We start from the raw sequence: 23951 nt of genomic DNA on the forward strand, positions 1-23951 counted from the left end.
GACGACGGAGTTGAACACGACATACGTGAACACATATTGAGTATTCTACTGTCTAGCGAATGTAGGAGAATTGAATTGGAGAGGTTATGCTGGATAAAAGTAACTTATTTGAGATATTGCGTTTCTAAAACGACACGAATTGTGCGAGTGAGAACTTTCTAAGACTTTTTAGAAAATGATCGATGTCGGAGAAGAATTGAAGTTATCAAAATAAAATTATGTTCGTCAACCGATAGAGCGACAGTGGATTTACTAGTCTGCACGATAGAGGCTGAAAGATCATTTCTAAAAAGAAAAATAATGGAAAACCATTACACCAATTTATTTCGCGTCATCTTTATGCTAAACTGTTTTGTCCTATTTCTTTCCTTCACGGGAGTGACGATAGTGACAAGCGCACCAGTGAGGCCAAGTATCATAGACATTATGAAGAATGATTCGAAACTATGCTTGACATCCAATGTTTTATATGATTCAGAATATACAAAACCTTGTGCGTCTATGGCATATCCAACTGTTCCTTGGAACTATAATTTAGAGACATTAAATGATTATCTGTGTTTAGGAGTTTATGACACAGCATACAAGATCTGTCAATATTCTAGTCAGTTACAAATTCCTCTCAATAGTACAGCATTATTTAATTCATATCTGGAGAAATATGTTCCTAATAAAAATAATGCCCAGGAAGATTTTTGTAACAGTCTACAAGGATTTACACCACTATACAAGAAAATAGATTCACTTTGGGAACAACTGGTCGAAAGTCTTAATACACCTCACAAATGCGTAAGGATATGCTTCGATTTCGAAGATAAGTTTCATCCACTATGCGCAGTATTTGCTTGGATCAAGAGCATTGAAGATACGATGAAAAGTGCAAAGAAGGTGGAAACAAAACATGATCTTGTTGCAACTGATAAACCATATGTAAGTCAGTCAAAGGATGGAACAATGGGTTATAAAATTACATCAGTTGAATCTAAAAAGATAGAAACAAAAGACCCCAAAGAACAGAACAGAAAGCAGAAAGTTACAACAGATTCTAACAATAGTAATAATGTTAAAGAAGGTAACTTAAATATGCCTGCCAATGCGCCACCTGCAGATGTAAAATTTGACGAAGAAAAAAAATCTGATACTGAAAAAACAAACAACATTCAGAAGAAAATTAATAATACCTTCGAGACACAAGCTCACAAGCCAGCACCTTCGATAATTAAAGAAAATAAAGAGAATATTGGTACTGATGTTGAAGTTGCAGAATCTATAAAGGATATTCCTCCAAACAGTGATTTACAAGCTCCATCAATAAATAAAGCTATAAAAAACGTTGTAAATGAAGGAAACGCAGAGAAACCTAATAAAGAACAAGATATTGATGATATAAAACCCAGTACAATATCAGAAAATACGCAAGATCATTATGATGCTGAAAATCCAGAAGAAAATATGGAAAATGATATAGATGGTATTAATACTTATAAATATGCATTTATAATGTATATTGTAGTTAATGTTTCTTAATGTGTATTTGTCTGTATGTGTATATGTCTAATTTGTTTTTCAAAAAATATATGAACTTGAATAAAAGTAATAAAAACAAATATGAACTTTATTGCATATTTTTCCGAAATTTTACATTCTGTCGTATTTTTTGGCACAAAAGAATAAAATATATAAATTATGTTCATGTTATAAAATATTTTTATAGATGCATTTTTATAAAGAAATATAAGAAGAAAGAAAATAATATATACAGATATATACAAATTATGTTATTGTAATGTATTCTATATTTTTTATATAATTTATTTAGCCTTATACACATACATATATATAAATAAATGTTATATGTTCATAATTTTCAGATGTAGGCGATACACTTCAACACCCAGATACAGGTAAGAATGCTTGATAAAAGTTGTTTCGTATTAATTCTGTCATATAACTAATAACTATATATTTATAACATGTGCATTGTTTGAAAGGAAATCAAAATGGAAATGTGCAAGAAGCTTTTGAACAGAAGAACAATAATGTTCGACTAACGGAATATTCTAATATGAGAACGGAAGACGATTCCCATTTCTTCACTTATTTTACTGTGATCACTTTGGCTTGTCTTGCTGGATACATAGGTTATCACAATAAACAGAAGGTTAGTTTAACTTATGCATTTTTATTTGCAGACATTTATGATTATTCTCAATGACTTTGTCATATGTAAAATAATTTGTTTTATATTTCAGATATTTGCTATTGTATTAGAGGGTCGAAGATCAAGGAATAATCGTGGAAGACGACGACCGAGCACAGCCAGCTATCGTAAGCTGGATTGTACACTTGAAGAAGCTGTTACATCGCAATGTAATGCTAACGTTACTCATGTCATATATTAATGCGAGTAGAGTATCATAAATTTTATAATGCCTGTATTATAGTATTACAAGTGTAATATATTTTGTATTTAAGCATATTTTCAGTATAATATTATTTAATTTTCTAAAAAGTTTTATATTTTAGCATTGAAGCGATCTGTCATATTATAGTAACAAAATTTATGAATAATACATGATATAATGTTTAATATGATATCAGAGAATCTAATTATATTTTCAATTTATATTACAATTTATGTTATAATTAATTGATATTTTATTATCGAGTTCAATATATGTTTCACAATTTATAAAGCTTTCATTATATTATAGTTAATCTCCAGTAAACAAATTATCTAGTATATTGTAATGCTAGTAACAAATTTGATTAAAAATCGTTGGCAAATTGGCATTAATTGTGTTTATATGAAACTCATGTTTTGTCGATAAAGCCTACTGACTTAACCTGATAGCAGATTGGCAGAAAAAAATGTTTATCGAAATTTGTTCGAAACTTGGAGTTTTGGTCGAAAACCAGAGAAGTGGCAATCGTGATCGAATTGTATTAAATCTGTAATATTTCTGTCGACAAAATTTGAAACAACATTTTGCAGAGTCTCTTTTTGACAGACTTGGTTGTATGCATTGATAAAGAATCCACACAATTTTTTAATTTTTATTTGTATTTAGAAATTATAATCAGCAAGTAAATAGAAAATGATTAATAATTTTTGTTTAATATATTACATTTCTTAGCGTTTTAATAAGGATGTTATCATGGAGATTTACATTGCATATAATATAAAACAACATATATATATATAATACATATTTGGAGTTTAACAATTTACAGAAAAAAAGATACGATATATTAATTATGACAAAATATGACACACTAAACATGACTAATTAATTATTAACACAAATCAATATTGGACAATCTATCGATTATAATTAATTGTTAATTAATTATAATTATTAATTTAATGACACATATGATAGTTGATCATTTGACGTAGCACACAATTTCTTATCCATTTACATTTTATTTTTAATGGATATGAGTATTGAATATGAGTAAGAGTAATGAATAATGAATATCTTATTTTTAATTAGTCTATGTGACACGCTATATCACTTAAATAATTATAAATTAATCTAACCGTTGTATGTTACTTATATTATTATCATCAACGTTTTTTAATTTATTTCTAAAAAGTGAAATTTCACGAAGTTTTATGATAAATTTGGATCAATTTGAGGTACTTAAAAACGAATCTAGTCATCCTGACGACACAGATAGTTAAAACAAAATATCGTTGATACCCGAATGTCCGTTTTTCCCAACCATTTTAGTTCTACGAATTAGAACAAAAATAAAAAGTAAATTAAACCGAGATTAAAGTTAATCTGCATTGATAGAAATAGACATAAGATAGTCACGGGTGTAAAAAGAATTGCATGCGTGGCGCCGATAAACTTATTGGCATGTTACTTTGTCTTCCATGAAATTTAAAAATGTATAATACGGTGGTTCTCTTTATTTTTGACAGCGTTCTGACTTACAGATAAAATGTGAGTTCTTATGCTGTTCTTATGACACATATATATTTTATTTCTTTACGCATTTTTTTTTTAATTTATTGAATGTCTATTTTAAAACTTAATCGCACGTTCAACTGATTGTGAGACATTTGATCAGTTTTGTAACGTTTGTATGCGGCTAAAGCGGCAAGAGTTATATTATTACACACTTTTTTTATATCTTCTTTTTTTTTACAAGAATAAAATGTTGTTATACGATTTTAAGTACGCATAATTTACTATATCAATGCACAATTTTAAATCTTGAAATTTTGCTAAAAGGATTACTTGACTAAGAAGCTATAGTATTAATATTCTTTAATTAATGCTATATTCTCTAGCAAAAAAGAACCGTCCAATTATATTCAATTAAAATTTACTGCTAATCTTGTAAATCTTTATATGCTATTTGTAATGAATTTAATATACATGATATATAATAATATATAAAATTTAAATAGTACCAGAGGGCAAATTAGATTTTTAATTAAAAGATGCATCTATACTATATTCTCTAGTACCCAATTACTATATTTTTCCAGGAGCACGTAATTTTAACTTTAATGTACTTTATTATTATTATTACCACAAAAAAATAATTTACATATGTATGTATATGTGTATATATACATGTATGATTCTATATATATAATATAATGATATGTAATTATCTCTGTATCGTTTATGGTATTTAAAATAACATATAAATGTTATGAATATGTTAACTTAATTAAAAATACATTAGAATATATTTTTTTATATTAATTTTATCTAATACATACGACGAATTTTATATAATCTAGTTATCACATATATTTACTTATACATTTATCTTGTTTAGAAATAGTTTATGATACAGTATAATAATTATCTTTTTAATTATATTATGGACAAATTTAGTCTGTTTCTAATTTTGCAAATATATAGTTCGAAAATTGTAAATGCCTGGACATAAAAGAATGGATCTAATTACCTGTCATGATTTTATTTACTCTTAATTGCATTTATCCCATTTTAGGTAGCATATCAATTCATGGTATTTTTGGCCACAATGCCAATTTAAAATTTATTGAATGTAGCAAGACAAATGCTAAAATGACTTATTTAAAAATTACAAGATATTTCATAAGATATTAAAGAAAATGTTTTTTTAGACAATTATATACAAATTATTTCAGTATATTTATATATAAAATTAATATGCTTATTAATAATAATAATAATAGTATAACAAAAACCATAAAAAAATAAGCTGTTACATAAATTTATATTTCTTTTAAAACAGCATTATAGAATTGCCGGTTATAATAATGTTGACACGTAGGTCATAATCAGTTCTGATTGTTTCATCAAACGATCGAAGCGTTATCGCTAATACAACAAAAGTAATTGTGTCCATGATAAAATAAAATTGAAAACGCTCACTGTGATTTGTTAACGACGTAGAAAGAATTATGATTGTTTTAGATCGTATTCATATCCATACCACCATGAAATACTCATGCTGTGGTATTACCTACGTGACCTGATGATATCGAGCTTATCGTGTTTTAAAGAACTGCTGGCTTATACATTGATAAGATATTGTATTTGGGAGTCTGTGAATATAAACGATTATATACATATAAGATATTTGAAATAATCGTTCTAATAACAAATAGCACAATTTTTAAGATTCATAATTTGAATATTTATTTCACAAAATATTTATCTAAAAATATATATCTAATCAATGTTTATATTAAGATAACTAAACTTTTTTATCTTAAATTTACATTTATTTCTTAGTATCTGTTACATGGAAGCTTATCTATCCACGCAATAAATACCATCTCTACTGTGATATTTTATCCAGTTTAAATAATCCGTGTTTTTTACATATACACCTGGGATCCCAGGATCGGCGCATCCAATACCCCAGGAAACTATACCTATTAAAATGATAACAGACAAAATGTTACTTGAAAACAAAACTATAAAATTCATAGCATAATTGATAATTTTTTAAATTAACAATTGATATTCGATTTCAAAAACACGATTGAAAAATATATATGTAAAACTGACGATATTCTTACCAATTACTTCATATTTTCCATCCATTCTTTCATACAGAAGAGGTCCGCCACTGTCACCCTGAAATTTTAATATTATTAATATCCTTCAAATGCAGCATATATGTATATATTTGAGAAGTAGATGTGTTTCGATCTTATATTGGTTGATTTATACAAAATATTTCAGGTTACCATGGAACAAACTTTATGGGGTAGGGTGGTAGGTAAATTATTTCTGTTACCAAGAGAATTAATTTTTGTCCCAAAAAACCCATCCTGAAATATTCTGTATTATATTACTTGTGCAACATAAACTGTCGAATACATAGTAAAAGAAAATTTAGGAAGTCAATATCTTTACTGATGTATGCACAATAAAACAAATGTTTAATATTATTTTGATCCCAAAGTATATTGGAAGATTAAATTGATCATGATCATGACACAATACCTGACATGCATCAGTATTATCGTTGTAAGCACATATCATCGATTCCGTAAGATGATCTCCAAATGAAGTATTCTTACAGACTGCGAAAGACATTACTTTCAAGGTTGCTTGACGCAAAAATTGAGAAGGTTCTCCTTCGACCTGGACACGTCCCCATCCAGTAACTTTGACGTATTGCCCCGTATAATCAGAACCTATCATTGAAGACTTATTTACATTGCTCTTTTTTTATATTTTAAAAATACTGATATGCGTGTGTAAAAATATAAGAGAGATACAAATAAATACCTTTAGTTTTTTTAAACTTTAATATTCCAAGTGTCTTTTAATTTATCGAATTTTTAATTGAAATTTAACTGAATATTTTAAATATTATGAAAAGGCTGACCTTTATGTGGAAGGCAAGCAGGTCTCACATTTTCATTGATTTTAACCGGATGCCGTAATCGAATCAAGGCAATATCATTTGTGTCATGGAGATAATCACTCTCGAAATTTTCGTGTAAAATTACTTCATCGATTGCAGCTATGTATCCCTCGTTTGGATTTAGGATATCGTGCATACCTACGCCAATCGAGAGATCGGCATGATTCGTCCTATGCAAGTCGCAAGAAAATTTGAGAATTATAAAATATTTTATATTTTATAACGTACAATGATACTTGTTCTTACCACCAAAATGCTTAATTATAATAATAATATATAATAATATACAATATAATAGATATATTTAATAAAATTTATTACTTTTTGTTGATGATATTATTTTAAATATTTGTATGAAGACTTTAATATTCTTAAAGTTTGCAAATTAACATTATGATTTAGAATGTTATTTATGTATGTTTTTTGAATATACTTAAATGTTTTAATGATTTGCTAAATAAATTTTATATGTTATTAAACAGTCGTTGATCTTGCAAATGTATTACGTATGAGTTTTCTAAGAAAATATACCATATTAAGTGCACTTTTAACCTTTCCTATTAAAGATATAGATAAGATACCATTTAACGCAATGTCCGGCAGTTAACACGTATTGATTATTAATTAATGTGCCTCCGCAATGAAGACTTCTCTTGTTGAGTATTGCGACGACCCAAGGAAATATATGCGGAATTGTTATTTTTCCGCCGACGATGCGATTCGATATCCCTCCTGTTTCCCCACATTCTGTTACAAGAAAGAGATTTAATAAATTGAGTAAAATTTCATATATATGCAGAGATAAAGTATAACGAAAAATAATAAAATATATTATACGTATTGTACGATACCTTTCCATAGATTTCTTTAAAAATTTGATATTAATATCTAGTGAGAAAATTTGATTAAAAAAGATCTTTTTCTGTCAATTTTTATTTATTCCGTAACATATGTCTTGTATATTTGACTTGATATATTTTGCTCATATTATTACCCTTATAAAGTACAATTAATACAAGTGAAATTAATCGAATTAAAAATAAATGTTTACTAACAGGATATTCCAGAATAAAAAAAATCTAATATTGATTCCTATACGCTTTTATGTGAATGAGTTTTGTCGCGCGCATATATGTGAATTTTAATATAATTTTTACCGCAATTTGGATTTACTCGTAAGTGTAGACGCTGCTTCTGCGCGCGTGCCTGAAAATGAGCACAATGCAATTTATAACGGTAAATAGTGATTTATTACTTGCGCTCCATTTCGACTTGCCCTTGTGATAATTTCATTTAATTACTCTGTCAACGAACGTCTAGGGTCAGAAGAATGCCAATTGCGGTCGTCAGGGTTAAGTGGGGCTTCATGATGCGCGACTTTTGTTGAGATTTCACCTTCTGAAAACAGCACGAGGCGACTACTGAGCGCAGCACAGAGAACACTCTCTTCTATATCGAACCGTGAATAACAACGGTAACCAATTTCGATGCTGCATCATTGTCGAGCATATCACCTCGTAGGCATTTTATATCTCGAGGAACGTGTACCAATAAATCGCTATTCTCATTAACACTTGGACAGTTTTAACGAATGATCACGTAGCACAAAATACGCTGCAATCTCCATGGTCCGAATTAATTAATTATAAAATCGAAATATAGATTTTAAAGTATCAGAAGTCCTCATAAAGTAGATGAGCTAGTTGTATAGAAAAAGTTGTATTATATAAATTTTTTAAGAAAATTTTACCACGAAAAATTTGTACAAAAATTAGATGAAATTATTTTTTATTTGTTGATATATATTTTACATATGTTTTTATAATCAATTAATATACATATTCAATTGTTGAATTTTATCTGTCCTTCCATGTGAAGAATGTACTTTATCCTGTTCAAGATGGGTCGGCAGATTTTACGGGTCGCTGCTCTTCCTCACCTTGAAAGTGTTATAAATTACTCTTAGAAAGGCAGGAAAGGTATTAGGGTAGTATATGGGCGATAAATTCTTATAAGGATTTCCTCTAGCAATTGTGTCTGTGACTAAAGTCAGTGCATGAAGAAGAAGATGATGATTTGAGAACTTACGTTTTCATAAAAAAGAGATCAGAGAATAAGCCTCTTTGTAACATGTAAATCTAAAACGTGTATAGGGTATGATAAGGGTAATTTTACGAATAATAGTAGAATTACATCATACAAATCAGGATAAATAAAATTACAGTTTTAACAGCATTATTGCCCTGGACAATAGTTTTAATGTAAATATTATGGCTATTAAAGAGAATTAAACATTCATTGAATATTGAACATTGAACATTTATTGGTGTATCGCCATTTATTGGTGTTGCCTTGGCACATAAATCAGTCCGGTTCTGCAATCCGTATCATGGACGCTTGCCGACGATCAAGTACAAATAAGTATTGCTGCAGTTTACGAGATATAGACAACAAGGTTTATGTGGTACAACAATTGATAAACGTTCAATATATCATGAGAAAGTTCGTAATTAAATATTGGTAAATTTGCAAGAATATTGACGTCATATATTGTACATTTGTAAGACAAATAAAGTGAAATTTATTTATTTCTTTACTCCTCTTATCAATAAATTTTAATATATGATGATTATTTGATTACGTGATCTGAAAGATTGTTTCAGCTATATCAGTGCCAACTTGGAATTGTGATATAACTTATATTTTATAATGCAATAAAAATGTTTTTATTTTGAAATACATGATTTGTATTTATATGTTATAATTTTCATATTTTTAATGTTTGTGTAATGATAAGAAAATGTATATATATATATATATATACATATTGTTACACCCGTACTGTGCGCCCGTGTCGTTCGCTCATGCGAGTCGCCCGGTAGATGCTGTGAAATCGTGAATCGCCTTTCTTTTACAATATCGAGTTATCTCTTTCTGTGCGAGTGCCGGAATACGCGTCGCGCGTGAGTGATTGTACGTATGATTGTGCAGCGGACGCGCGACGAGTGTAAAAAAATATATATATGCATTTTATGCAAATAACATTTTGTTTATTTTGATATTTAAAATTATTTTATGCATTTTTTAAAATGCAACATTATAATAGAAGAAATAAATGTAATTATCAGTATCATATATATGCAATAATATTTTCATAGAATTACTGAGAGAAAGGTTGCCTGTATTTTATTTTGTACAGTAGCATGCATCCTTAGTATGTTGTAATATCCAGTCAAGACGTGGTCCTACTTTCGTGAAAACAGTTGGCCTAGGAGTGTCGTCGCATTCATTCACGCTTGGAATAATTCCTATAATATATATGATATATACATATGGGGCATTCCATGCCAAATCGACCAGGGTTTTGACCCTCGACCTCTCGGATTTGGTCGTCAATTTTTCATGTTATTGTTCCACCTCTAAGATGCACTCTGAATTTTTTTTAGATTTTTTTTTTAAACAATTGATTTAGTTATAATTTTTTAAACCGACATATCGATGGCCACAATTTATAAATCTGAAAAAATTCTTAAAATTCCTGTGTCAGATATCGAAATTTTTAAGCCTAGGCTCAAAGTGGGCGTTTGCTTCTATTTTCTTGAGTTAAAAAAAAATTAGAAGCAGACGTTAGTCCACTGTAGGCTGTTGCTTAAACATTTTTATACAACACAAGATTTTTGAGAATTTTTTCAAATTTTTTTGAAATAATTTTCCAAAATAAAAAAAAATCGCGTCGGCAAAATCTGAAAAAATTCTCAAAAATCCTGTGTTATATACAAAAATGTTCAAGCAACAGCCTACAGTGGACTGACGTCTGCTTCTAATCTTTTTCAATATTTTTTTTGAAAAAAACGCGAAAAAAGCTCGGAAAAATTAAAAGCAAACGCCTGCCCACTTTGGGCCTAAGCTTAAAAATGTTGATATTTGACACAGAATTTTTGAGAATTTTTTCAGATTTTTAAATTGTGGCCATTGATATGTCGGTTTAAAAAATTATAATTAAATCAATTGTTTAAAAAAAATCTAAAAGAAAATTTAGAGTGCATCTTAGAGGTGGAACAACAACATAAAAAATCGCCGACCAAATCCGAAAGGTCGAGGGTCAAACTCTAGTCGATTTGGCATGAAATGCTCCATATATTATGTTAGTAATATATTTCTTTAGCTTTAGCAATTAACAATTTACATGTGTACTAATCGTAAATATATATAATCGCTAAAATCTCTCTCAATAAATTGAGGTTCAAATTCGAACAAGATATATCTTTCTTTAAGTTTCCTAATGTTTACTACATTTTTAAAAATACATTATTATCAAATCATTATATTTCTTACTAATATAAATTTGGTATGCAGCTATTTTTGGATATTAAATTAGCTTTAATTTGACAAATGGTCATATTTACCAATAAGGTCGTAAATTCCGATGTATGATCGATATTGCACAGAAGTTCCGACGTCATTCTGTAAATATGCAACATTATTACGATATAATTAAGTATAATATGTAATTTAAATTCTTTTTAAATTAAGATATATAATATGACATATATATGTATAATTCACTTACACTGCACACCAAAGATTTTGTACCCACAACCCCAATGCATCCGTAATCATCATTTAATGTTAGATTTATTCCTGATTTAATACACTCATTATATCCCAGAATGGGAAGTCCTATTTTTCGAGGCCTACACAGTTCAACATCAACTTTGTCTTTGTGCCTCGTCCATCCTACTAAAGTTCCAACTTGACCGAGATAAGTTGATCCTAAAATTCAGAAAAGAAAATTTGGATGTGTAGCTCTACATTTTATTATCATATTTGTTAGATATTCTAGATTTATGCTAACGTAAAGAAACAAACCTGGATTGGGTAAGCATACTGGCGATATTCTTTTCTCGAATTTGATTGGTCGACTCAAACGAATTAAAGCTAGATCATGAGTACTCGACTCCGGATTGAATTCTGGATGCAAAGTTACAGATTCGACGCTGTTGTTTACTGATGAGACATCTAAAGTACATCGATCGTATTCTCCCAAGGATATCTTTATTTCATGTGCTGTTGCTCTGCCGAGAACAATATTAATTACAGAATATTCTACAATTAGTCTTTTTCGCTATTACTAAGGTTTGATTGTGTTTAATAATAATATTAAAGATTTCAGTCTGTACTAACCCAACAAGTTGACTAGCCGCTGTTATAACATAACGATCGTTTATCAATGCTCCACTAACTAGCAATTTGGACTTTATGTGAATATTCGCAAGCCAGGGAAATTCATGCGATTCTGTATATTCGCCACCCAATAATCGCGCTGCATTACGATTTGATCGGCCGCATACTACAGGTGTATAAAGTATCGATTATTTTATATCAAATACATTTAAAAATTGAGATAAAAACATATATAACAAAAAAATATTTATGTTAAAGTTATAAAGAAAAAATATTTTTAATAAAATATACAAAATGTTTAACAATCGGGAACATATTAATATTTGTTGCGATCAAATTTCTCTATGATATTCCAGAAAGATATCTTTTTCATATTTCACATAATGTGTATTAAATGTAACTAATACAACTCATTATGTTATTTTGTGAAAGAGTGAAAATATGGTGAATTGCTATGATATGAAGTTTCCTTGTAAATGCGGGCGGACGTTAACGTTTCTGATTGTAGGTAATATGAGCTGCTAAAAACTTCCGAGAAAGTGTGTGTGTGTGTGTGTGTAGTTATCGTTTTAAAATATATTTGATATTTTTGCATGATAGAAAAAAAGTAATTAAAAGATGATAGTTAAGATCATATTTATAATAAGAATCAGTCTGCCAAAATTGTTTTTCTAGTTTCTGTAATACTATTTTTTATGATTTTCTCTGTATAGCTTATATCATAGGTACTCATTATTTAATTGTAATAATTACACATACGTATATTAATATCATACATTATATATTAATAATATTACTTACAGCAAGCACCACAGGTACGAAACCTTCCAAAAAGAAGATCTAAAACGCCGCGTTTATGTCTTGTTTCAATCTGATCATCGACCTATCCAACAAATATATTTGCAAATTTTTATACATTAACAAGTTTTTAAATATAATTCGAGTAATAATCTTCAATCTTTCTAACCTTCTTTTAGAAATATAGAAATACAGAAAGAATAACAAATATCAGTGCAATGTTATGAAAAATGGAAATGTAGTAACATTAAAATAGAAAAATTTGTTACACGTGTCAAATATACTAATTGATAAAACTATATGAAAAATCGTCAAAGTAGCCCATTGCGGTAGAAATTAACACGGCAAAATTGATATGCAGAAGCTTACGGCGGCATCAATGACACGTTCGTTGCAGTCAGTTCTTCCAAAATTCACCACCAAGATACAAATTAAGAATCTTATACAGTCTTGCAGATTCATGACTTTTCTGTCGGTAGTCGAGGCGATACTGGTCTCACTTAAACAACTGGTTTGTGTCATATAGCGGGACTATCATTGCCCGCATCCTGAGACACTCTCAAGAATGTAATATCTCTGAATATATCCCGTACGTTTCACATTTGTGTTCAAGCATTTGATTCTACCGTTGTGTTCGTTTCGTTTTTTTTATATTTCATTTTGGCACGAGAAGCAAGTCGGTAACCGGTTCGCCCGTCCCGTTATACATATATACGTTTCTCAGAATCTCAATCAATATATCACTTAACATCAACGAAATTCGTTTGATATCTTTGATATTTGAGATTTATGAATAAATTCTTGAGTATAATTGCAATAGTGCAAATCTACTTGTTTATAGTAATTTTTATGCCATGTTTAATTCTGTATGCTTCTTCTATTAAAATTTGTGATTTATTTTTAGCTACATATTTAGTTTCGTAAGAGATATTTTTTTCGAAAATACTGTTATAAAAATTATAAAAATATTTGAAATATCAGATACATATATATCTATTAAAAAATTTTTTTAAATAAGACTCAAAATTAGCAGAAGTATAAAATAATGTAAAACTTAAAATATGAAATAAAATCGCAGAACATGATAAATTACATTCTAAAAAACGTATATGGGAAAGGAGCTACTTTATGCAAATTTATTATATTGTTGTATAAAGTATTATAATAATAAAGATTTTCTGTAGAAAGATATGACACATACTGGTAGCTTAAATATATAATCTTAATCTCACTATAGTCAATTTCCTTGGCAATAAAATTAAGTACCTATTGTAAATATAGCCTTTGATGGCTATATTTCAGCAATAGCAAGAAATATTATTGGATAAATAAATATTGCATGGTATAATATTATTTTTGCAAATGTTTGACAATATAAAAAAAATACTGCGATGACATCATATAATATCATATCTATTCGTAATTTTGTAATACCGTCTCTATACTTATTCATTCATTGCTGTTGTATAGACATTAAATAGGAGAATATAACAATAAATGTAATACAGATATGTAATATAGATAAAATGTGAAAATAATATACAAAAATTCAAATTGTTTGAGCAATTTAAGTTCATCAGTTTTCCGGCGCAGCGTCACTTCAAATTTGCTAAATATATAAATTATGCGTAAAAAATCGTTACGAAAATATTTAACAACATATTTAGCACGAGAATTCAGAGAGCTTATACATACTGTAGTACGTAAAAATCATCTTCTTTGTTTTTTTTATTATATCTCCCAGCAAGAATCACCGGGTAACCATAATTAATTATGCTCACAAAAACAGCCGTCTTTTGAATTTTTTAAAATCCAATCCATATACCGTGTAACTCTCGTATATACACCTGGGTAACCAGGTCTTGCGCACCCGTTACCCCAAGACACCACACCAATGAGTTCGTACTTCTTATCTTCGCGCTCCGCTATCAAGGGTCCACCACTGTCTCCCTGTAATGCAAAAGATTCCTATTGTTCGCGCATTTGATTCAGTAATATTGAATAACATATTTATATTCATATATAATATTCATATATTCATATATAATAAAGTTTTTAATGTTTAAATGCGCTATATCTATTAGATAATACGAATTACATTAATGTAAGACACATTTTTTCATGTGTATTTTTTAATAATTCTTTCATTTATTATTGTAATTTTTTATTTTTAATTTATCACATACAAATATTGCAGTGATTATTACCTGACATGAATCTTTTTGCCCTTCAAGATAACCCGCGCATAGCATATTGTCTGAAATCATTCGAGAACTGTAGCTAGTATTGCGACAATCCTGAAGACTCATGACTGGAACTTCGACTTCCTGGAGAAGACAAGATGGTTTGCCATCCTCTTTTAGCGTACCCCAACCTGACACGATTGCTTTTGATCCCACATATTCGTTATCTAAAACGTAATTCTGCCACTATATATTATGATAAATAATTAATCACGAAAAGTTGGTAATTGCAGCAACAATAATCTTAGAAATAATTAGCAAAATATTATTTTTAATATTTTTCTTAAGTAAATTTAAATATAGATTTAATAGCAATAATATATTGGTATAAGTCTAATTGAAAAAATCTTAGAAGTAATCAATGTTTTATTAAAGAAATAAAAGATTTGAAAACTACTTAAAGATGAACGTTAAGAAGTTTTCGAATACAAGTCTATTCTATGCGTACATTATTAATACGAATATGCTGTATATTACCAGAAAACAGGGCATGTAAGTGTATCATGTCATGCTGCGTTAACAAATTCAGGAAAGATTATTGCGTGCATTCGAAATGCAAATTCGAAGTCCCCGATTTCAGAGAAATCTTCATTATTACGCAGTTATGTGCGTCGCGACATTACAATAACTGAGAGTAGGTACCCGTATATTGACTAATTTATGACTCCGCTATCGCGTAATCGTCGCATAATAAACATGATGGCTAGTCGCAGATCGCGCAATATTATTCAATATTATGCTCGGTTATGCAAAACATATTGGCCAAAATTAATAATCGCAAATTCATTATTGTAATATCGACAGGGCATGAAATTGTATGTGATATAATGGATATCGAAATGGATATCGATAATTTATTCGACATATTAGATTAAGGCTGCAGCGGTAGCATGTCTTTAGTAAATCTTATTATGACTTTATCTCTGTCAAACTGTTAAGAGAAATTATTAACAAAGCATGTTATAGTAGGGGAGACCGGGGCTCGTTGGCAATGCGTTCCGTTTATGTATTTATAACGAAAAAAACAATGGAAATTTCATTTATCACAAAATATCTCTTATATGACATAGGTACTTTTCCCAAAGTTTTATTTTTTTTTAGTTTTTTTAATGAAACAAGTATTACAATAGAAAAAGAGAAAACTCTGATTTAAGAGGTGGCCAGTAAATTTTCGAGCGTTTCAAAATATCGTATTAATGTTCTGCAGCTTGAGAAGTAAATCAAAGTGACGTATCATTAGTTAAAAGAAAAGTTTCTGTTACTATACGACATGTTATTTTGACTAACAACAGTAATTTATTGTAATAAATGGCTGAAATAAAACGTATTTAGGGATGGGGTATGTTGGCTCATATCAAGACACGCTTAGCTTGACTTGTTGTTGCCGCGCGCGTGAGACCTGTTTGAGCATGTGATTTGCTATTTACAATGTCGATAGAAGCTAGATGTATATTTATATTAATATTTTTATGTTGAAGAAAGCTACATCTAAAATAGTTTACAATTGTTTTTCTGCAACAGTATTTTGCTATTCGATCATTACAAAATAACTTTAAAAGATACAATTTTTATCAAGAGGTACGTATCTGTTACCCGTTTTGTGTTTCTATTACGTTTTCATTAATTTAACATGGACTTTTGTCGCATAGCCAACTTACCCTACTATCGGGGCAAGTTGGCTACAATGCAGCATGTTCATATTTCATTTATTACAAAGAAACTATACAGTATACAGGAGCGTTCCTGGCATGAAAATGTAGAGAAAGGTTCTCTCTATCATATTAGTAATGTTTAATCATGATAATTAGTTGTATAAAAACTCAAATGCCGAAATTGTGAAAACGGCGCCAACGAGCCCCGGTCTTCCCTACGCCAAATAAAATTTGAGTATGTAGTATATGCATTATTATTACTATTATTGTTCATCTTTTTAATATATGTATTTATACAAAAACATTTTATCAGTTATAATTTCTAATCTAATAAAAAATATAAGTTTAAAGTTATAATTTTTATTATTATTAATATTTGTTACAGTTTTATAAAGTCTTTATAAAGAGAAAATAAGTACATTCACATGATGGTGATCCAATCTTTTTAAAAGTGTTTCTATCAAACATTAATATCATTATCTTATCACACCCTTATAAAGAAAGAAGAAAAAATGCACTTACCCAATATTGACGGTAAACATATCGGCCGTATTGTATCGCTTAATGGTACCCTTTCATTAAGGCGAAGCAGCGCAATGTCATTCTCGAAATTCAGAAAGCTGAAGTCGCCAGTCATAATACGTACCACATATCTGGTTTCCGGTCCTTTCTCGATACATCTATCGTGCTCTCCGAAAGTAACCTTGATCATGAACCACATGAATCTGAAAATAAGACTAGAAGAACTGATCACATTCGCCTGGCGAATGAGATTGCAATGGGGGAACTTAGTTAAAATGAATAAAAATAAACCCTACAGTAAGAGAAAATCTCCCGAATTAATTTATTTAGTAATTACTCGATTATTATTTGTTTTTATATCGACTGAATTATATGTTCTAAAATCTACATCAGTAATATAAAATTTAACTATTTTGAATGATTGCATTAAACAAAGTTATATTATAAATAAAATTATAAATAGATTGTAAATTATGTTATTTAGGAAAGATATATATGTATAGATGAGATAATGTACACGATGAATGTGCTACATAAGATGTACTGATAAATGCTACAAATGATATTTCAAATTCTTACTTTTGAGTGTTGAATGCTTTCTTTCTTATTTACTAACATATTGAATTTTTAACGACACGTAAACGAATTTTTTAAACGATATTTATGTTTACAATAAATTATGCTTTAACTATTTACTTAATTAGAATAAATATGTGGACAAACAGCTTTAAAGTGACAGATTCTTTACGTTGTTGTTTGCAGATAACTAAAAATTGCAATCATCAACAGTGAAATAATTTAGCACTCCTTCACTTCAGTATAGAGGGGCTAACGGTAACTAAAAGTTTTCCTTGTAGCATGACATTAATCAAGGATGCAAATATGAAGTTTGACCTGTTTGCATATCGAGTAGATGATGCCAACAGCACGAATTGTAGCGATTTTATACTCACAGTTAATTCATGAAAATAGTTTTAGTATTTCGCGCGCACTTCCAACAATTTTATTTATGCCAAAAGATTAATTAGACATTATCTCCTGTTAAGATTCACGTAGTATTATTTTTTATTATTATTACGGTTAAATTTTGTGTTTCTGTTATATTATTAGTGTAATATCTGCTAAAGTTTTAGGAACGTTTTAATTAAAAAAATGTATAAGCATTAATAAAACTTCTAATGACGAAAATTATGTAACAAAAGAGTTAAGTTTTTAATATTAATTTAACAATTTCACAAAGTGTGCGATATTTATTAGTTATACCTACCCCTTCACGCAGTGTGCAGCTGTGAGGACGTAACGATCGTTTATAAGTGTACCTCCGCAATAAAACTTGTTTAGATACGATAATCTAGCCATCCACGGAAATTCATTCATACTCGTCGTTTGACCTCCAACTATGCGACTTTCTTCATTCCGCAACCCACAACCTAGATTGCAATGATCGAAGTTTAATACATTTTCTCTACGCCTTTTATGACACTACGTCTAATAAAAATAAAACTCAACAAAAAATGCATATTAAAGTACACACTACAGTAGCAGGGCGCAGGTGAATCAGTAGTGGAGTAAGGTGGTTTATTACCAAAAAGTCCAAAGAAATTCTTCATTTTCTCGTTAAATTCTCCGGCCTAAAATCAAAATAATTAGATTATTTAACGAATTATGTGCTTTATTATTAAACAATGTTCAAGAAAATATGATCAATAATTTTATTTGTTTTGTGAAGCATAAATATAAGATATATAAATATCATATTCACAGGTTAATTATTCTTATATACAATAATAATTAAAAATTTAAATGAAAAATTACTACGATGCATTATTATTTTGAGAAAAATTATTTTTATAATTTTATCACATGTACAATTTTTTTTCTACTTTGGTGAACTGTCAAAACAGTTCAAGTTTTATGTTTGCATTTTGTCGCATATAGACCTCAATTTTAATTGTTTTATTGATAGCTTCTAAATTAACTTATAATTTACTTTACTCCCATTCTAACATTAAAATTAAAAACATGTTACGGGAACTAAAAAATTCCAATATCATACATCTCAGAAATTTTTTTAACGATAGTTTCTAAGAAATACATACATGTAACAATATTACATGGCAAGGAAACTAATAGACAATATTCACAAAGAAAAATCTTACCTGACAATTTTTCGTTGTCGAGAGTAGAATGAATAATAAAATTAAGTAACACAAAGTCTTCATGTTTTACGACTTGGGTAACTTGTTGCACCGATAATTATACACTTCTACTTTAATTAAGGTCTTTGTGGATATTTGAATGAGAGAGTTGCCACACGGGCACCGTCAGGAACGAGTCATGGACATGTCCCTGACTGAGAACAGCTATCACCGGCGTCCTACGCCGACTATGGAGGACTGAGAGGTCGAAGAGGTAATTGCTATTCCGGAAGGGAAGGCGGGCACAGCCAGAGCCGGCCGGTACCTGACCAGTTCACGTTCATGTTCAGGGTCGAATCACGGGTGACTGTTATTGACCGTCATCAGGGCCGCGACGAGAAATCATTATACTCCAGAGAGTTGTCTCGATATTGTCACCTACGTTTCTATAAATTTTTGCACCAATAAAAATGCAAAAATAACACTTTTATATTTTTTATTTGGTATTAACGCTATAAGTTTATTAATTATTTTAAGTATGCACATACACACGCAATATATCTTTTTTTAGTATAAAAATGGATCTTTTTGTAAAAAAAAGATATACGACAAACCAAATATTAACGTTAGTTCTTAAAACAATGATTTTTAAATAAAATTTTAATTAAATTTAATTGAAGCATCTTTGTGCAATTTTGCAATACAGCTTATTCATCGTGTGAATGCATAATGAAATAGAAGAGAGTACAGAAAGAGAACGTCGTACTCATTGTAATAAGAATAAGTGCTCATCTTTATTTATTATATGCACATTTATTTTATTATACGCATTTGGTTGGTGTGTTATTTGGTACCGTTTGGTAGACACAGTTCACGAACGAATTGTTATAAATGAACACCTCGTCTACCAGTTTTGGAAGAAAAAAAGTAGTCCTATTAGTATATTCGTTAAATCCTGTTATTTTCATTTTTGACCAGAATTTGTAATGAAGTTTTTGTTGATCGCTATCGTACTAATATCGTATTATTCCTTAGAACTAGTTTCGATTGAAGGATCAGGTTTAGCAAGTTCGTCATCGTTATTATTGACCATCTATTTACATTTCTACGAAGATTACAGGAATTCAATTTTAGAAAGAGTAACACTTTTTAAACTTTTTTTGTTTATTGCTAATATTATTGTAAAAATACATTGCCATACTGAGACAGTTACGCTGAGATAGAAAATAATACACTTATTGTATTTTAATCTTAAATTTACAAATATCAGATAAAGTAACAAAGATATATGTGCGTTTAGTGTTACGCATACAGATACAATGTTGGATTATAATACAATTAAATAATGATTATTTTAGAAACAGAGACAAATAAAGCGTAACATAATAAGATTTTTTTATCCATGTAATTTTAATTATTTTTACAAGTATATAGAATTTTTTACGTTACAATTACTGTATTATTTATAATAATAGAATGTGCAGTGATTTATTGTTCTAAGTATTTTGTATTTATTAACACATTTTTGATCTTTTGCAGATTTGTACATATTATTTTATAATGCACATACACGCGTATTATGTACATGTAACAGACAGTATCAGTAATTGGTTACCATAAATTACACTATCTTCCATTATGTACAAATTACTAGTTGCGCATACAAAGATGCTATTGCATGCGGAGTGCATTTGCATGCGTCAACTTTAGCCCGGTTCGACAGTGAACCGTTACTGGTTGCTAATTATTCCGGAAACGTTTGACCGCTATTCGTACAGTTGTAGGTGATAGAAACGTGTGGAGCAAACTAATTATAGTTGTGTTCTAAATTTTACTTAAATTAAATTTTCTTACAAAGATGTATTTCTTACAATTACATGTATGAGCAATAGCCGATAGCTAATTAACAGCAATAATAATGGCCTCTATATATTCACAAGGAACTATATTTAATAATTCTATATTTAATATAAAATTGTACTCAGTTCCCAAAAAAGACGTTTATGAATGTTAACGTAAAACGTGCTCGTCGTACCGATTAATTACAATTATAACATGTGAAATTTTATGTACACAAGGCGGAGGTGAAAGCAGGTCCTCAATTGGCGCACGAACAGCCTTCTCTCATGTTCGCGTGGATCCATTTGAGATATCGGGTAACTCTCGTGTAAACTCCGGGATAACCTGGTCTACCACATCCCACACCCCAAGACACTATACCTATTAGATACGTTTAACACACACACCACACACACATATAAGTTTCACGTAAAACAAATATTCCGAAATAAGTACAGTAAGGTGGATTCTGCGAATTTTTACATTTGTGTAAATATAAAGTGATATACGGAGATATACGGAGATATACGGAGATATACTTTATACAATATGCTTATTCAAATAATAAGAAACATTAATTAGTAATGGTAAATTAAATATTATTTAAAAAATTATATTATTATTATAACGAAATATAAATGTTTCTCTCACCTGCTATTTCAAGCCTATCGGCTTCTTGAACGAGAAGAGGACCGCCACTGTCTCCTTGACAAGAGTCATTGCCACCTCGACCGGCGCAAATCATATTATCGCTAATTCGATTCGCTCGATATTTCATTTTTCGGCATTGCGCCAAGCTATATATTGGGACTTGCGCTTCTTGCAGTTTCCCAGGCAACATGCCTCCTTCCGAAGTACGACCCCATCCCACTACTGTCCCTTCTTTTCCGGCAGGATCGATTCCTGCATTAATATATATAAAATACAATATTTAATATCTTAGAAAAGACGATTGATTAATTCAGTGAGCATTACCTGGTTGAGGTAAACAGATTGGTCGAACCTTTTTTGAAAATTTTACGGGCTTGCGTAATTTTAATAAGGCTATGTCATGATTGTAGGAATTCATATCGAAATTCCTATGACGTATCACAACACTCACTGCTCTCATAACGGCAACTCCATCAGTATTTACGTATTGATCGTAATCACCAAGTATTACTCGAATTTTCGATCGTTTTAAACTAAAATAAAAATATCGATTAAATCGTCATAACACATTCGATAAGATCAAAATATGAATAAGGCGCATATATATTTTTAATATTGAAGTTTATATCAGAATTTCCGCAAAATACTTAATAACATTCATAATAATTATGACACATTTATAGTAATTTTGTAATTTCAATAGTTGTATATTATAGTTTTATCCATTGTATTATCTATAAACTTATTGGGTAGAGACATACTTCCGTACACAATGGGCAGCGGTGATTACGTAATCGTTGTTGAGCAGACTAGCACCACAGTGGAAATGACCGTCGTACACCAGCCTTGCGACCCAGGGGTATCTATTCGGTAGCGTAGGACGTCCACCCACTATTCGATTCTCTTGATTAGATAAACCGCATTCTATAATCCAATATCAACATTTAAATATTTTTATTGTTTAAAAATATAAATTTAACCAATGATTACTTCTGTAGTAAAAAAGATAATAGAAAATATGTTACATAAGTTGAAATATAACAATTTAAATGTACATTATATATTAAAAAATTTCAATTATTCTTAAAATTAATAAAGTAATCACGATAAAAAAGGATAAGAACAATTTAATTTGTGAATGGAATTCTTACCGCACGTGCAGAGCCTATCTTCGTCTGAATCACTATTATCGATAACGTCGATACCGAATATTTCATCAAATAAAAACCTTCCGGTACGAATTTGCGAACTATTCGAAAAAAATTCCTGAAAGAAATACGTAATTACCTAGTGCCATTCAAGTGCGCTCACTTTCCACTGCAAATACGACATAAACGATGAGAGAAAGTAACCATGATCAGAATAATGGGTCAAGGCCTTAAGCTGTTAAATTATCCTCGATACTGACTAAATATCTTATGTGCGTAAGTGTTGCGTGCACGTAATGTTTACATGAATCTTTTAATTCTGATGTTTGATTGATTACAGCCGTTACTTAAAACACACATCTTATCTCATTAAATAGATCGTATAACATAGTGTCGTTGTATGCTAAATAACGTCAGAAAATCTTAAATAAAAGCACGTTAAACTCTGAAATTAAAAGCATTATTGTTTAGGATTTACAATGATTATTAAATTATTATCAACGATATTATTAACATGTAATACTGTTGTTAGTTACACAATAAAAGTTATTTTAAGGATTATATATATTGTATTATACATTTTGTAAATATTTGTTGTGCACAAATGAAAATTAGTAATATATAATTGTTAGATATCATGCTATAAATTTAACAATTGAAATTTTAGAGGAAAGAGAAGCCTAATATTCTTGTACTTTGTAAGCTAACTTTGCTTTGATGTCTCGATCTAATTATATCTTACAGTATACTCACAGATGTAGCTGGAGCCATTTTAATCTTTCGATGAAATCTATAGCCTTCAATTGGTATGGATATTATAAGTGTCGTGATCAAGATTAGGATAGAGAGCTTGCTACGAGACACGAGTAAAGGCAT

The 23951-nt window shown here is 29.6% G+C and overlaps 4 protein-coding genes across 4 annotated transcripts; 1 reads left to right on the top strand and 3 right to left on the bottom strand.

Annotated features, from left to right (window-relative positions):
• Positions 1-9: 9 nt before the first annotated feature.
• LOC139823368 (uncharacterized) lies at positions 10-2595 on the top strand. The gene is made up of 4 exons (XM_071795843.1): positions 10-1471; positions 1872-1904; positions 1992-2161; positions 2253-2595. Exons 1-4 carry the CDS (start codon positions 301-303, stop codon positions 2400-2402), a joined length of 1524 nt encoding a protein of 507 aa, XP_071651944.1. The 5' UTR covers positions 10-300; the 3' UTR covers positions 2403-2595.
• Positions 2596-4586: 1991 nt separating this feature from the next.
• LOC139823369 (trypsin-1-like) lies at positions 4587-8268 on the bottom strand. Its single transcript, XM_071795844.1, has 7 exons — positions 8215-8268; positions 8058-8106; positions 7482-7647; positions 6862-7070; positions 6474-6667; positions 6044-6101; positions 4587-5896 (listed from the first exon to the last, which is right to left on the bottom strand). Exons 1-7 carry the CDS (start codon positions 8266-8268, stop codon positions 5772-5774), a joined length of 855 nt encoding a protein of 284 aa, XP_071651945.1. The 3' UTR covers positions 4587-5771.
• Positions 8269-8824: 556 nt separating this feature from the next.
• Positions 8825-19926, bottom strand: LOC139822725 (transmembrane protease serine 9). The gene is made up of 14 exons (XM_071794678.1): positions 19459-19926; positions 18834-18930; positions 18567-18729; positions 17300-17502; positions 15090-15292; positions 14660-14832; positions 13598-13625; positions 13252-13413; positions 12886-12967; positions 12085-12250; positions 11770-11975; positions 11471-11673; positions 11307-11364; positions 8825-10208 (listed from the first exon to the last, which is right to left on the bottom strand). Exons 1-14 carry the CDS (start codon positions 19519-19521, stop codon positions 10087-10089), a joined length of 1929 nt encoding a protein of 642 aa, XP_071650779.1. The 5' UTR covers positions 19522-19926; the 3' UTR covers positions 8825-10086.
• A 1012-nt stretch (positions 19927-20938) lies between these two features.
• LOC139822726 (trypsin-1-like) lies at positions 20939-23951 on the bottom strand. Its single transcript, XM_071794679.1, has 6 exons — positions 23829-23951; positions 23079-23193; positions 22689-22851; positions 22252-22460; positions 21928-22179; positions 20939-21657 (listed from the first exon to the last, which is right to left on the bottom strand). Exons 1-6 carry the CDS (start codon positions 23949-23951, stop codon positions 21536-21538), a joined length of 984 nt encoding a protein of 327 aa, XP_071650780.1. The 3' UTR covers positions 20939-21535.

The sequence above is a fragment of the Temnothorax longispinosus genome, chromosome 12, assembly GCF_030848805.1.
Source record: "Temnothorax longispinosus isolate EJ_2023e chromosome 12, Tlon_JGU_v1, whole genome shotgun sequence".
In the NCBI taxonomy this organism is placed as follows: Eukaryota; Metazoa; Arthropoda; class Insecta; order Hymenoptera; family Formicidae; genus Temnothorax; species Temnothorax longispinosus.